This window comes from Pangasianodon hypophthalmus, chromosome 7 (assembly GCF_027358585.1).
Source record: "Pangasianodon hypophthalmus isolate fPanHyp1 chromosome 7, fPanHyp1.pri, whole genome shotgun sequence".
NCBI lineage: Eukaryota > Metazoa > Chordata > Actinopteri > Siluriformes > Pangasiidae > Pangasianodon > Pangasianodon hypophthalmus.
The window spans coordinates 23,684,657-23,700,941 of record NC_069716.1 but is presented as its reverse complement, the minus strand read 5'-3'; the positions used below and the strand labels follow the sequence as shown (position 1 = coordinate 23,700,941).

The 16,285-nt window shown below is 38.5% G+C and overlaps 1 protein-coding gene across 1 annotated transcript in view; it reads left to right on the top strand.

The window, feature by feature from the left end:
• Positions 1 to 14,630, top strand: part of celsr1b (cadherin EGF LAG seven-pass G-type receptor 1b) — a 52,275-nt gene extending 37,645 nt beyond the window's left edge. Inside the window, exons 15-35 of the mRNA XM_026917813.3 lie at positions 18 to 201; positions 486 to 587; positions 1,409 to 1,503; positions 1,728 to 1,937; positions 2,208 to 2,391; positions 2,563 to 2,706; positions 3,409 to 3,628; positions 4,903 to 5,070; positions 5,534 to 5,660; positions 5,780 to 5,980; positions 6,706 to 6,880; positions 7,052 to 7,164; positions 7,937 to 8,013; positions 8,168 to 8,294; positions 8,641 to 8,766; positions 8,947 to 9,083; positions 9,546 to 9,640; positions 10,021 to 10,164; positions 10,778 to 10,990; positions 12,194 to 12,461; positions 13,287 to 14,630. Of these exons, the coding sequence (XP_026773614.3) occupies positions 18 to 201; positions 486 to 587; positions 1,409 to 1,503; positions 1,728 to 1,937; positions 2,208 to 2,391; positions 2,563 to 2,706; positions 3,409 to 3,628; positions 4,903 to 5,070; positions 5,534 to 5,660; positions 5,780 to 5,980; positions 6,706 to 6,880; positions 7,052 to 7,164; positions 7,937 to 8,013; positions 8,168 to 8,294; positions 8,641 to 8,766; positions 8,947 to 9,083; positions 9,546 to 9,640; positions 10,021 to 10,164; positions 10,778 to 10,990; positions 12,194 to 12,461; positions 13,287 to 13,311 (3,135 nt within the window). The 3' untranslated portion in view covers positions 13,312 to 14,630. The remainder of the gene's footprint in view (positions 1 to 17; positions 202 to 485; positions 588 to 1,408; positions 1,504 to 1,727; positions 1,938 to 2,207; positions 2,392 to 2,562; positions 2,707 to 3,408; positions 3,629 to 4,902; positions 5,071 to 5,533; positions 5,661 to 5,779; positions 5,981 to 6,705; positions 6,881 to 7,051; positions 7,165 to 7,936; positions 8,014 to 8,167; positions 8,295 to 8,640; positions 8,767 to 8,946; positions 9,084 to 9,545; positions 9,641 to 10,020; positions 10,165 to 10,777; positions 10,991 to 12,193; positions 12,462 to 13,286) is intronic.
• The last annotated feature ends 1,655 nt before the right edge of the window (positions 14,631 to 16,285 follow it).

The window sequence follows — 16,285 nt, the reverse complement described above, 5'->3', positions numbered from 1 at the left end:
ATTATTTTTTGTGTCAGGATAATTACTACCGGCTACCAGGAAGTGACACCTGTTCTGCGTGTGAGTGTTTCCACCTGGGATCTAACTCTCGTACCTGCGACCCTGTGACTGGGCAGTGTCCGTGTAAAATTGGGGTGGTGGGACGTCAGTGTAACCGCTGTGACAACCCCTTTGCTGAGGTGACCTCTAGCGGCTGTGTGGGTATGTAACCTGTAAATCACAAAAATCCTGAAGCTGATTGGACAGGGTGATCTTCACCCCTGTTATATATACTAAATATACTTAATGCTAAAAATGTAATGCAACCTAAATGCCCACTTTAGAATAGTGTTGCTATAAGCATAGCTGTGAGTTTTGTTGCTTTTTAATAAGGATAATAAAAGCTCCATGACTCCAGAAGCCTCATTAATGAAACTGAAGAACAAAAGTTTCTTAGTCTCTCTCTCTTACGCTAACACTGACTCTTATTTAACACACTCTCTCAGTGGTTTACGACAGTTGCCCTAAGGCCTTTGATGCAGGCATCTGGTGGCCCAGAACAATGTTTGGTGGCCCTGCAGCAGCAAACTGCCCCAAAGGATCTAGTGGTAAGTTAATCGAAAGTAATGATACCTTACGTTATTTTATTGAAAAATATGTTATGTCATGGTCAAGCGTATAACAAACATAGTTACCATAAGACACCATAGTAAGTATCATAGTTATATATATAATATGCTTAATTACCATAAAATACCATAATAAAACCAGGGCAGTGTGATGTTTGACTGCCAAAGGAACTGTCATATACTATGTAATATTAGTTTAGGCTCTTTGAATTGTTTTACGTTTATATGACATCAGTGTTGAATTCTCGAATCAAATTGTATGTAATTGTTGCTATGGTGACATTTTCTCTGAAGAGATGTTTTTGGAAGGAGTCTCTGGTGTCAGTGCTTTGTATCAGTCAGATTTAAAGCTGTTTTTTCTCATTTGTTTCGTGGGCATTCCACAACATTAAATGTAACTATAAATGGATAAAAAGTAGGTCATTCGTCATTCGTTAGTAAATAAAAAATTATTAGATTTGGCAAATTGCTGTGGTATAAAAGGAGTAAAACATATTATTGCTGTTATTGAACAATAAACACGTTTTAATCCTTAGGTAATTACTGTAAAATTAGCTTTAGAGTTTGGAAATGTAAATTAGCATAAGAAGTCAAATGTTATACACATAGTTATACACAATGCCCTAAAGTAAATACCATGGTAATACTATAATTTAATACATACTAAGCCATAGTTACTATGAAGTACCCCAGTAAAGTCATCCATAATAAGTTTCTGTAATGATTTGATGGATGTTAATTTGTTTATTCTTTCATTTGTCCACTCCATGTGCTGCTCTTCCTACATATAATTTCTGCAGGCACAGCTGTTCGCCACTGCAGTGATAAGGAGGGCTGGCTTCCCCCAGAGCTCTTCAACTGCACCTCTCTCACCTTCACCAAGCTCAGGAAAGAGGTGAGTGTTTCATCCACAGTTGAGAAACATTCTTTTTTTGGATTGTAGCCTCAAGTTTGCATGTTCTGTTCTTGTATATTATGGGCTATGTTCTGTTTTGTATTTATTGTGCCCCAGCACCACAGTAAATGACTGCTTATCCTCTCTGCGTTTTCTGATATTTAAATAAAAATGAAATGTAGCTCACTAAGTGTGTTCTGTTGTAAACATGGCTGCTGCTTCAGAGTGAAGAGCTTCACGCCAACTCCTCCAGACTGGATGTGGAGAGGTCAAAAAGCCTGGCGGCCATGTTGCGCAGTGCCACAGAGAGCACAGAGCGACTGTATGGGAGTGACGTGAGGACGGCGTACCAGCTGATGAGCAGCATCCTGCAGCATGAAAGTCTGCAGCAGGGGTTCGACCTGTCTGCCACACATCATTCCACCTTTAATGAGGTACAGCACAGAAAATCAGCTAAAATGGATTTAAATTAAAACTGGGTAATATGTGTAAGGCCTGAGTAAATGAGCAGAAAATAAGTAGTACATAGAAGAGACACCCAGTGTGGGTACATGCTTCAGTTCTAAGGAAACAATTACATGGCTGATTTTAACAAAAAAGTTTAACAAATACAAAACATGATCCTCAATATTGCATTTTTCATGTCAGTAATAATATGGCATGAGATTATTATCTGTGTTATCTGTATTTTGTGATAATTCTAGGACATGGTAAGAGCAGGCAGTGCTATCCTGGACCCGGTCAATAAAGGTCACTGGGAGCAGATCCAGCACTCAGACGGAGGCTGTGCTGACCTGCTGCATCATTTTGAGGAGTATGCCAACACCTTGGTCCAGAACATGAGGAAGACCTACCTGAAACCCTTCACCATCGTCACAGACAACATGAGTGAGTGCTGCAACAAGTCCCACCTTCAGGCATTTTAGAGTGTCACATGCTGCTCTTAACAGTTAAATCTGCTCAATTATTATATATTGATTGGTCTAAAAAGGGATAGCAATGAAAAGATGGTGCTGCATTTACAAAAATTTCTCATACAGTTCTTCTTCTCGTGGTCAGTTTTTGCGATGGACATTCTGGATTCCTCCTCTCTGAGCCAGGCCGAGATCCCTCACTTTCAGGAGATAAAGGAGGTCTATTCCAAAGAGCTGGAGTCCTCTGTGATTTTCTCACACTTGTTTATGAGGCCAGCAGGAAGCCAAGGTAGATGTTACACCCATTCACTTTACCGGAAAAGAATCTCATTCTATTAAAGGAACTCCAGTGTTTTTTTTTACCTGATATACTGTATATCTACCACATCTGCAGTGTATAAATTTCCACAGACCATACACAAAACTCACGTATAATGAAAGTATTAAGGCAGTTGTTGGGACATAAATACATGAAAAGTGTTTTGTAATATGTAAGTGTTTTTGTGTAATGCTTTCAAGAATTCTTCACTCAAAGTAATTTGTAAATTAAGCTCCAAATCTGTAATAATCTTTTCAGAGGTATGACTTTCAGAGGGAAAGATTTGTTTATGCCGTCAGTGTAGTGGTGGACACAACAAAACCTTCAAGAAAATAACCAGAATTACATTATACTGTAGTGCTCCGGTATTGGAAAGTTGGATAAAGTACCATAAGAACAACTTTGGTTATATTATCTCTCACGTGTCCCATTGTAAGACCTTTGTTGTTTGAGTGTTACTCTTATTTGAAAGATCATTTAAACTCTTACTGATGAAGAGTTTAAATCACCTTTCATGATAAGTAAGTTTTCTTATCCATATTAGTCTGTGGTGGACTGCGATGAGGTTGAAAATCACTTTAAACGTACTTTAATCTCTTGAGCGACATTTATTAACAGTGTTAAATACTCACCAGAGTATTTATATTACAATGTCTTCATTGCGCTACACAGACATTGCTACCACAGAACCTCCTGTACAGAGTGATCCTTCAATTCCACATGTTGGTCCTGAAGGAACAGAATCTCCCTCTCTCATTGCTCCTGGGCCATCAGCTAAGAAACGGCGACATTCTGAGATTGCAGAGTCTCCAAGTGTTGCATTGGTGATCATCTACAGATCTTTAGGCCAGCTTCTACCTGAGAACTACGACCCGGACCGGAGCACTCTTAGGTGAAGTGTTTAGTTAAAACTGTCATGCAAGAAACATAATCAATTATAGGGTGTTGTGATGAATAACCGTTATTTTCCTATTACAGCATGGCACAATGTATTTTATTCCTCTTATACCACAGCAGTTTGTCAGTAATTAACATTTGTATTTATTAAAAAAAATAATTTTACAGTTACATTTAATGTTGTGGAGCGTCCACAAGTTCCTGTTATCACTTTTGTTATAGCAGCTACAAACATTTGTTCGCTTATCAGCATGTCCTTTTTCTCTCTCTTGTGAAGCTAATAATAAGAAAAAATGCAGCTTGTCACGTATCTGAGAAACTTTCCTGTCAACCTAACCGTAAAGGAAATATGGAAATGGGTGATGGAAAAGTTTTGAATTTGGTGAAAACCTTGAGTTACAACTCAACACTTACAACCTTGAGTTACAACTCTCCACACTTTTTCTTTTCTCCTTTTATTGTCATTTTTGTCTTTGTAAATTAGGGTTAACTGTTTTTTTTAACCATGGGCTTGCCAGGTATGGAGAACCACAAAGTCCTCTGTCTTGAAGACTTTCCCTGTGGCAAAAAAAAAAAAAAAAAAAAGTAAAGGAACAGTTCACCATATTCACCATATAAATCTGCGACGGCATTACTCTCTGAGCCATGTGGTTATAGAAAATTAATTAACACCTTCTGACCAATCAGAGTCGAGAATTCAGCAGCACTGTGGTATAAAATTAATGACTGAAAATTGTTACACTGTTTGAACTTTGCAGAACATTACTCACTTTGTTTGCTTAGGCGTTTAAAAATATAGACGGGTGACAAATTAAAGGAACAGCTGAATAAATGAGTGAAGAAACCAAGGTGTAACATCCTACTGTGCTCTGTGCCATGTATAAAAATACTAAGCAGGCCCAGTGGACCTCAATATTTGGGTTAAGATACCAAGAGAAAAAGATATAAGAGACTTTGAAAGAGGGTTTATTATTGCAACAGGAGCTTCAGTGACAGACTGACCAACTAACTGTGTTTTGAACACTGACTAAAGTGACATTTGCATCTATGGCAAAGACATAAGTAAATACGTTTTGCACACATTCAATAACCATAAGGAAAAACGGAAGAACAATTGTCGTTCAGGTGACTGAGAATGTCAATGCCGGATATGATCAGTCTTTCAGCAACAGCATTTTTTTCCATTAATGTGTTAATTTGTCTGTATGTTGTTTGTTAAAAAAATAACCTTATTTGAGTGTACTTTGCCTATGCCTCTAATATCTCCAGACTACCCACTCGTCCAGTTATTAACAGCCCTGTAGTGAGTGTGATAGCACACCAGGAGGGAGAGAGCACCTCTCCTCTACTACACACACCCATCACACTGATGTTCAGACTGCTGGAGACACAGGAGAGAACTAAACCTGTGTGTGTCTTCTGGAACCACTCTATTCCGTGAGTGCATGTTATTCTATCTGGTATTTTCGAGGTATCTCTCTCTCTCTCTCTGATCTCTCTTATTGTGATTGTAAGAAAGCTTTATTCATGATCTTTATTTATAACACGTTTTTTACACTAAGGTTACAGAGTGCTTTACTATAGGATATTAAAATTAAGCAGACAAAGAAAAACTAATCATGCTAAGTATAGTTAAGCGTAATCAGAGCCATTTGGTTAGATTTGACAAGACGTGATAGCTGTTTTTCTTGTTTAGAATAAAAATCTGATCTGGAGGTGGCTTTAGCTAAACATGGATGCGACCACATAATGTGTGAAAGCTTTTTGCTCCAGCTGTTGAGTGTCGAATAACATGATTGGTTGTTATAGCAATCTCAGCGGCACCCACTGATACAACACAGCAGACCCAGAGTGAGAACACATGCGAGCTTTTATTTATTGATGCTTGTGTCCCTTGCAGGGTGGGCCGCTCAGGCTCCTGGTCCTCTAAAGGCTGTGAACTGGTCTTCAGGAACGCCACACACATCAGCTGCCAGTGTAACCACATGACCAGCTTTGCTGTCCTCATGGATATCTCCAAAAGAGAGGTAAACAAGAGTTTACAGTGAACAACTATTCCACCCTCTGTAATTATCTGGCAGGATGGACAGCATCTGTATGGATTCTCTATACTGTATTTTCTTAACAGAACCCTTGTGTTTTTTAGCACGGAGATGTCCTGCCCCTGAAGGTGGTGACCTACACTACTGTCTCCTCCTCCCTGGTGGCCCTCCTCATCACCTTCCTCCTTCTGGCTATTCTGCGTAAACTGCGCTCCAACCTGCACAGCATCCACAAAAACCTGGTGGCAGCCATCTTCCTCTCTGAGCTCATCTTCCTCACTGGCATCAATCAGACTGACAGCCCGGTAAGTGACCAATTACAGCACTTGGAATAACAGATTATTTATTATGCTGTTGAGTATAGGTTCATGCTATATGTTTGCAATGGGATTTCTCAGGGATTAAACATTTAACATTTATATGACTGAAATTTTCTGGGTTGTGTGTGTATCTTGGTGGGTGGATGGGATTTAGGATATGGTCATTGAATAAATCGATAAAATATTTTTTACTAAAAATAAGTCGTTTGAATAATATTAAGATAAATTAAATATTTTCCAGTCAGCATTTGCCTGTAACTTTTTGTAAATCTGTGTTGTTTTCTTCCATTTTTTTACCACATTAGAAGAAATCGAAACAAAAGGAATAAAAGGTGCTTTTATTTGAAGTAATAACCTGTTAAGAGATAAAGTGTTTCCTTTGCTTCGGTACTTTCTGTTCATTTTAGACTTTTCCCTCATACGCTTACTTCTGTTCTCTTGAGTTTTGCTTTCAGAACATTGCACACTCTTGAAAACATTTGATCTTTAGATGACCCGGCACAAGCCTTTTGAAAACATCTCTTTTTGATTTTGCGTCTGTTGCTAAGCTCAGAGAAAAATTGCATTTGCACCACATGGCCGACTGAAGAGAATGTTTAGGACTTACCCCTCTAAGAGCAATATAATGGAAATCCATTGGGATGACAAAGAAATGTAATGCATGCTTTGTTAAGGTCAGATGTACTGATCCACTTGGCTTGTATGTGTAGTTTGTGTGTACAGTGGTGGCCATTCTGCTGCATTACTCCTATATGTGTACATTCGCCTGGATGTTCGTGGAGGGGCTGCACATTTACCGTATGCTGACAGAGATGCGTAATGTCAACCACGGCCAAATGAGATTCTATTACGCCATTGGCTGGGGCTTTCCTGCCATCATCACAGGTGAGGCAGATATCAGTGTGTACATGGAAACTTGTACTCATACTCCTATATGTATGTATACAACAAACGTGTATACTTGTTGACAATAATCAAGACCCACTCAGATACAATGTATACTAATAATGTTCCTCTCTCTCTCTCTCTCTCTCTCTCTCTCTCTTTCTTTCTTAGGTCTGGCAGTGGGATTGGATCCTCAGGGTTATGGGAATCCAGACTTCTGCTGGCTTTCTGTTCATGACACTCTTATCTGGAGCATCACAGGACCCATCTCCTTTGTAGTGCTGGTTAGTGTGTGTGTGTGTGGGGGGGTGTGTGTGTTTCAGTAAGTCTGCATGTTTTTTCATTTTGTTTCTTTTATTTACACAACAAATGTGGTATTCAAAAAAATCCAGTTAGGTCAGAAAAAGATTTCTATTCTGCCTTAGCTCCTGAAAATTTCAGTATAAGGAGACTCACTAAAGTAAAAGTTTGGCTTCAGATCTTATAATTGGCATGAGTTGTTGCAAATTTATATACGGATTATGATAAGTGACAAAATTAAATAGCTTATATATTTCAATTACACACAATAATTTAGTAAAACATTTGTTAATTCATATTAATGACTTGAATGAAACAATCCAAAAGAAATCTGTAAATTAAGACAAATAAGTCTAACTTTTGAATTTGGACAAAAGAAATGCTGCCTTATAACAGGAGGAAGAGTTAATGTGAGTCTGTGGTAGCTGACATGCTGCAGTGCCTGAGGTGCATTACTGGAAGATTTTGCTGTTTAGTCGTCATTGTGTCGTTTCAGCTCTCTCCGAACTCCTTTAATGGAGTTTTGTGGGCATAACTAAATGTAAATCAACTGTGCTGTGAATGCACTTTGCACTTTACAGGTGATTGGCGTTTATTAACATACGCACATAAAAAGAAAATCGGTTTTACCAAAACTTTTGTAATTCTGGCCAGAATTTTTTGTTCAGTTTGGTTTACAAAAAAATTTACACACAACTTTACTAAAAGATTAATAAATGAGGCCTATTGATGGTAATTAAATTTCTTACATTTCAGATAAACATTGTGATATTTGTACTGGCAGCGAAGGCTTCTTGTGGACGGAGAAGTCAGAGTGAGACATCAGCAGCAATGTAAGAGCTGAATTTTCATCTGTGCAGTGGTGTTCCTGCTGCTCTACTCTTTCTGTATCTCACCTTCATTAATCAAATGTTTAAAGAACTTATCCTGTTTCACTTTCCTCAGTGGCTGGACTTACAGGTTCTTTTTATCCTCTGTTTTTGGTAGCTCTGCCCTGCGTATGGCTGTCCTGCTGTTGCTGCTCATCAGTGCCACCTGGCTGCTCGGCCTGATGGCTGTTAACAGTGATGTACTCACCTTCCATTACCTGTTCGCCATCCTGAGCTGCCTGCAGGTAGTACGCAGTATAACACAACTCCTAAAGTCTGTTCCAGAAAACAGAATTGGCAATTATGTGCATCAAGTTTCACAAAAATGTGGATTTTTTCCATTCTGTATAGAAATATGAACTTCAGATTACCTATCCTGACAAGGAGAGTTAAACTCATCCTCATCTGTAGTACTTAGTTATATGTGGATTTGTTAGCAGCCATACTGAAAATGTTTTAGATAGTTTTCTTATTGTATGTTTAAGTTGTTGTTTTTTTTCAATCCTGCATGCTCAAATTGTCTGTGATTTCAGAATGCCTGTAGAAATGTACAGGTAGCCAATGCTTGCTTTTTCTTGCTTTTCCTTGCAGGGTATTTGCATATTTTTCTTTCACTGTATCCTCAACAAAGATGTGAGGACGAACCTGAAGAGTGTTTTGGGTGGGAAGAAGGTACCAGCGGAGGAGTCCTCTGCCACCCATGCCACTCTGCTCACTGTAAGTGGAGTTAAGAGTCAGCATTAGATCACCTGCAGTGTAAACAGCTCCACTTATGTATCTCCACTTATTATCACACATACTATCCCTTTTATGTAGTGTTAATATACAAATGTAGGTCTAAACTACATCTATCACCTTTACACCTGATAGAACTCTGATTGTTTGATTTCTGTCCAGCGCTCTTTCAACGGAAATGCATACACAGAGGATGGCTGTCTGTACCGCACACCGATCGGAGAGTCCACAGTGTCCCTGGAGAACTCAGCCAGATCAGGCAAAAGCCACGGGAGCAGCTACATCACCTACACACTCAGGTAGTGCCCTTTGTCCTGACGTACAACTGGGTGTGTCTCTGAAACAAGCATGGTGGAAAGATTTCTCAGAAAATGAATTCTGTTCTGATTTCTGATTAACTGATTGAAATTGTAGGTAAAAATATGAAAGTGGATAAGACACTGCAAATGGACCCAGGGCTAATGAATGAGGTGTCTGGCCTGCATCTCTGCCAGCTGTCTCAGTACAAACTCAGTGCATTTTTCGACTGAAGTCCAAAGGATTGTGTTTGTAGCATATAACATTAAATGATGTCAATATCAAACATTGGAACTCAAGCAGGGCCTGTCATAATTCTCATATTGGTTTAGCACTGTTCATCTCACTCCAACAAAGCTGGCTTTCCAGCATACCAGTATACTTTTATTAAGTTTTGAGAATGTTATGTAAAGCAAATCAGTTTGGATGTAAGCATATTTACTCATGATCTGTGTGTTCTTTAGGGGTGAGCAGAAGTGCAGTGTCTCCCAGAGCAGCAGAAAATCAAAATGTGGTGGAGACTCTTCTTTAATCTTCAAAAAGAGCAAGAGAAAAGAAGGTATGGATAAAGACATTGGCACTTTACCTGCTCTTTGATTGGTCAGTTACAACATTGGCTTATTTTAGAGTGCTGAGCTCAAGTGATAATTTTCAAATTATTTCAGATTTGCATAATATCTTGGGTGGTCCATTTGTGTTTTGAATCATACTTCCTTACAATAATTCACTATAGTTTACTATGGTTTTATTACAATACTTAATGGTAATTATGGTTATCAAACTCTGAACCATGATACTACATCAATCAAGTTACTACAACAATGTTACCTCTATCAAGTCAAGCTATTTGTATTATTCCCATGAATCCTGATGCTATTGAAAAAGAGAATCATCTGTTACCATTGAGATGTGTTATGCGTATTTTCACATATTGCTCAGACTCTGATTCAGACAGTGAACTCTCAGTGGATGAGCACAGCAGCTCGTATGCTTCATCCCACTCGTCTGACAGTGAGGAAGAGAAGAAGAGATCCAAGCCTAAGTGGAATAACGAGAGGAGTCCAGTTCACAGCACTCCAAAAGGTACTGCTTTTTTTGTCAGAAACAATTAAATCAGGAGTAACTAACACTTCCACACACTTAGCTCTGGGTTTCACACAGACACGGGATGGTAAAAGCACTCTGTGTATAAAGGCTGTAAGAACTAATTTAACCATGCATGCACTATGTGGCTTTTCATGTTTCTGTATTTAAGAGCAAAAATCTACATTTGAATGTTTAAGGTCTTATGTTATATGCTGGCACCTAATGTAAGTCACTTAAAACTTTACATGTCCTAAACTTTTATCTGTGCTTATGGGTCCTCTTTCTGACAAACATCCAACCTTTCCAGACATATGAGGCTTTTTATAATTATGGTCCTGATTGTGCTTAATAATATTTTTAACTGCTTACGTATGTTTATATCTATTAAATGCAGCTGAGCAAACATCAATTTCTTTTCTGCCAACAGAGAGCACTGTACCCAATGTAGTGAGCACATACTGTATATTGAGGGACTTAAATAACATTACACCCCATACTATGTACTGTATTTTCTGCTGTTGATGTATTGTCTATGAGCACTGGATTTAAATGCAAAAAAAAAAAAAAAAACTCATTTGTAATTAGTTGACTGTACTCTTTAATTTTTTAGTTGATGCTCTGGCAAATCACATGAAGCCTTGCTGGTCAGTAGAGCACTCCATAGCCAGTGAGAGGGAGGGGACGGGTGGCCTGGATAAATTACGGGTTCATACCAAAGCCAGGGTGGAGCTCCAGCAGTCCAATAAGCTCAAACCAAATGGAGATCTTTCACCAAGTGAAGGCCCTCCCAGTCAGCCAAGCAGCACACAGCTGCCCAGAAAAGGTCTCTCTCTCTCACACACACACACACACACACACAGTGGCGTTGGGTACTTCTGAAAAACTAAGTTATTATTGATTTGGAATAAATGAGTATGGCTAAAGAGAGGGTAGTAAGAGTGCATGAGAGAAATTTGAGGAGGCAGATGTTCCTGTGATCCTGCCTCTCCCATTTACATTAGCTGGTTATTTTCTCCTAATTTAGAAAAGAAAACATTAGACGCATAATAACAAACCTTTTATAGTTGCAAATAGTAGTTCAGTAGATTACGTTCAGGCTACAAGTGCATTTCCTGTGGTGTTCTGTTTTCTTCTTCAAAGGTTAGGCTAAAAAGGATTAAAATGAACTAGACATTGATTTAAAAATACAAAAGAAATGAACCCTTGATATACAGAAATCACACATTACAGTCTGAAAGGAATGAGACAAACATACACTATATGGCCAAAAGTTTGTGGACACCTGACCATCACACCCATATGCATATTGAGCATCCCATTCCAGATTTAGTCTACCCTTTGCTCTTATAATAACCTCCACTCTTCTGGGAAGGCTTTCCACTAGATTTTGGATAGTTGTTCAGTGGGGTTGAGGTCAGGGCTCTGTGCAGGCCACTCGTGTTCTTCCACACCAACCTTGGCAAACCATGTCTTCATGGACCTTGCTTTGTGCACAGGGGCACTGTCATGCTGGAATGGGTATGGACTAGTTCCACTGATGGGAACTCACCATGCTACAGCACACAAAGACATTTTAGACCAGGGGTCTTCAATCTTATCCACAAAGGGCTGGTGTGGCTGCAGGTTTTAATTCCAGCCAAATAGGAGCTACACTTTATAGTTCATTGGAGACCAAGATGACCTGATTACACAAGTGGAATCAGGTGTGGCTCCTGCACGGTTGGAATGAAAACCTGCAGCCACTCCGGCACTTTGTGAATAAGATTGATGACCCCTGTTCTAGACAATTGTGTGTACCTCCCAAAAGGTAGGTGGCTTGGCTACTCTAAATTATCTCTAGGTGTGAATGAGGATGCATGATACCCAGTGATGGACTGGTGTCTCACTGACGGGATTGGCTCAGGCCTCCAGTCCTCCATCTCATTAAAGGGCTCTAATCTAATCTAATGTAATTTCATGCATATAACTATTTTCTCCCTTCTTTCCCTACCATCCTCCATTCCCATTTCCTTCTCCTCCTCTTTAGGCATTTTAAAGAACAAAATCACATACCCTCCTCCACTGACCGACAAGAACCTGAAGAACCGTTTGCGAGAGAAGCTGGGTGACTACAACTCCTCCACCATTTCGTATAAGAGTCCCTCAATAGGATCAAATGAAGGCCTGCACTGTGGCACTGAGACTGACAGTATAATTATTGAAGCCCCAGCGCTTCCACTCACCAACCCACTGAACACGGTCACAATGGAGCCCAGCAAGAGTCCTGCGTTTGTGGAGGAAGACACAGGCTCAGAGTCAGTAATGCCAGGAACTGTACATTTTTTCTTATTTTTTTAATTTTGATGTTTTGGTCAAAGTGATCTTTTCTGGAGCAAATTGCCAATGTCATAGCCATCCATTGGCAGAGTCCAATAGAGTGTAATTGGCCCTGCTCTCTGGAGGGAAAGAATGGCATTACTCTGTCCTCTTTCCATCAGGTGTCTGTGCGCTTATGTATATGGATGAGGGCAGTTAGCATCTCCTCCAAAAGCATTCAGCTGCCCTGTGACATTGCATGAGCAGCAGTGCGAAAAGATGCATAATTACATGTCTCATGCTAGCTCTCACCCTCCCTGGTTGGTAGCTGTCGTGTGATAGAGGAGAACTAGATAGTGGGTAGAAATTTGTAAATGACCAAACTGTGAGAAAAATGTTTTTTAAAAATCCTTTTTTAAATGGATCAAAAATGAATGACATGAAACATAAATACATTTAAAATACATTTTTATATTACAGACATTTTGACATTGTGTCTAAACAAAAGTTGATATATAATGTTAAAAATAACACTAAATATGAAACAAAATGATGATTTTTAGTCCAGCATGTGACCATCCATCATTTACACTCCCACCTGTGCACACACACTTGCCATCAGAAAGATGCCCAAGTCTGGGAAGTAGTTTAGTGCATTTTTTAGATATGCTCATGTTGCTAACTTATTACGTAAAGATAAAATGTATTAAGTATTTTATAATTGTAAGACATGTTTGTATTGTGATGCTTCAGATTTGCAACATGTCTGTCAACATTGCTTACCTGACCCTACCTCTCTCTCTCTCTCTCGTTGTCTCTCTTAGTGCAAGCAATGAAACCTCAATCTGAAGCTGAAATGTAGCTGCTCAGGACCTTCGTATTTGTGAAGGACAGCTACCAGCTGCAGATCACTATGCTCCTATGGAGAACAGTATTGCTTCAGAACTTTATTCTGTCTGCAAAAGAAAAGGGGAAGAAAGTGGAAACTGTTACTTTAAACCAAGCTGGACGTATAGATCCTAACATGCCACTCTACAGAGCTGACCAGGATTTGTTATTAAAAAAATAATAATGTTGGGATGAATGTTTTGGAGTCAGCAACCCAACGTGGCATTGTTCATACTTGGTCTTGTCCTGGTCTGCCATAATTACATAATCAAGTTGCGACTGTCCCTGTAAAAAAAAATCCTTTCACAGACTTAATCAGTCTAAAAAATGTAAGTAATATGTATAGTAGGTCTTTTCCACTTCTGCTGTTTATAGGAATTTTGTATAATTGGTTGTAATTTTCCCCTGTAAGAATTTGCCAATATTGAATGTTACTTATGTTTGCTGTTACTTTTTTATTTTATTATTATTATTTTGAACATTGTGTTCTATATGACTGTGGACTGTTCCAGTGTTTTAGTGAAATGAAGGAGTCCAACACTGGTTCAAACATACTGTGATGCTCTAAGGAACAAACATTTATTATACTGGATGCTGTTTTTCTACCTTTACACCTTTTTATAATGCACACCACACAGTGTTTTGAAGTTGAATGTGTAGAACATGCCTTAATTTCAATGTTTATGTTACATTTGTTAGAGGAATGGGCAGTTCTCTGATTCATTTTCAAAGAGGATATTTGGCCTCTGCAAAACAAGAAGGATAAATGACCCCTCTTCCTTCATTATCTGCTTCAGGGAGCATTTTATGTTTGTTCATCTCCTACTTTGTTTTGGTTGCTGTGGATGTAATGGCCAAAATGTAACTGCAAATCAGCTCAAGGCAAAGCCAGATGACAGAGAGAAGTTTTTTTTTCCCAATTGCAACAGTATTTAATTTTTTCAAGAGTTGATTTTGGGTAAATTATGGCCAAATATTGTTAGTAAAATGGAGGAGAATATATGTGAGCAACATGATGTAAAACTGTAGGAACTGTAACAGGAAGGGGAAGTGACTAAGGGATGTACGAGAAGGACTTTTTTTAAAAAAAAAAAATTAAAATCATTTTTCACATGTTTCTAAAGACAGTTTTCTTTGGTTTTTAATCAGAGTTTTCTCAGTTTACTTCTATTTGCTTATAGGCAGTCAGACACTGGATACAGATGTGAAAGTTGTAAATTCATACATTTGCACTGAAATCATAGTCTGTAAATAAACATCATGAAAGTTTTTTATATAAATGCTTGGGTTTTCTCTTTCCACTTGTGCAAAAGCGTGAACTTGTTTCACTAGAGATGTTCTGAGTTTTGAATACTACTATGTTCAGTTAGGTCCATTCTACATTGTCCATCAATAAAAAGGTATAAATGACTGACATGATAACTGACCAGATAATATTGGAGCGACTAGATATTTTTAGGACCATTCTTAATGTACCAGTGATACTGAAATGGTTTTTGGCATGTGTTGTATGCTGTGCTGATATGAGTGTATCATGTGAATTAGCAAAGTTCTGTGATACTGGGATTTTCAAACACCTCACTGCAAGAACATCCAGCAAGAACATCCAGCCCGTAGCAGTTCTGTAAACAGAAACTGACCTTGATGACTGGATAGAGGACATACATGATAGGTAGTAAGTGTTCTGTTTTGGTCAAAGTATTTAAAAACCCCAACATTGCTGCTTTACCTGATGCACTACCAACTCTACCTACACTATCATATCAGGGTCACTGCTGTGCTGAGAGTGGATAGTAATACTGATGGGTGAAATAAAGGAGGAGGTGAAATAACTGTGCAGATCAACAGATGTGCTTCAGTCAGTGCTTATGCACCTACAAAGTATGGTTTCCCTGATAAATGGTTAATGAGTGTAGTGTAGCTATAAGAGAGATCTATGAAGGAAAAAAAACAAAACAAAAAAACAATAGAAACCATCACAGAAGTTCTAATGGTTTCCACTACAAATACCATTACAAACCATCAGCTAACCATTAAAACCATTACCATTACTATTATTGGTCCTTACTGGTATCCACTAGACATAACATACCACCAATAGCAGGCAATAAATTACCAGTAGAGACCCACAGGGACCATTACAGTTTCCATTAAAACCAATACAATTCCCATTATAACCATTAAAACCATTACAAAGTGTAAAGTACAATGATACACTACTCATTACAAGTTAGTTCCGCTTCACTTTGCTGGAACTGTACAAATGCATTTAAAAAAAACGGTTAGTTCCGACCTCGCAATCTGATTGGCTGAAAAGCGCTCATGTGGTTTTAATGATTTGTTCACCGAAACTGTATCATTCCGCAGACTACGGGTTGCTAAGCAACAGCAACGGTTTAATGAATTTAACCATCAGAATTAGAAAAGAATAAAAGGTATTAGAAAAAGATACCATACCAGAAGATTTTTGACATTATCAATGCCAATGAAATAAATTAAACACATAAATATTATTTCCATACATTTAATTATTTTTGCCGCTACATGGCGGTTAAACGCATTACCGTTTCATTCGCAGGTGAATCCGCATAGCTAAAAGCTAATTCCTCCTGCATCCTGTGAGGGAACCTGCGCCGTGTTTATACACAGTTTCTACAGAGGCTAGAACAACTTTATGTTTCATTTGTAATTGAAGTACTACAGTGTCCACACAGAATATACCTCAGCTGTTTTTTTGTATTGAACATGATAACTGTAGTGAGTGTTTTGCTGAAGAGCCAGTACTAGCCGCTACTTTACAGGCTTAATCTGTTTGTCTACAATACTCTGTTACACAGTAGTGCTGGGACTACTTTATGGAGGAACAAATGTCATTAAAGGGCTAATATTAATTGTTATATTAAATAAAGATAATTGAAATTACAATTGCTTGTAG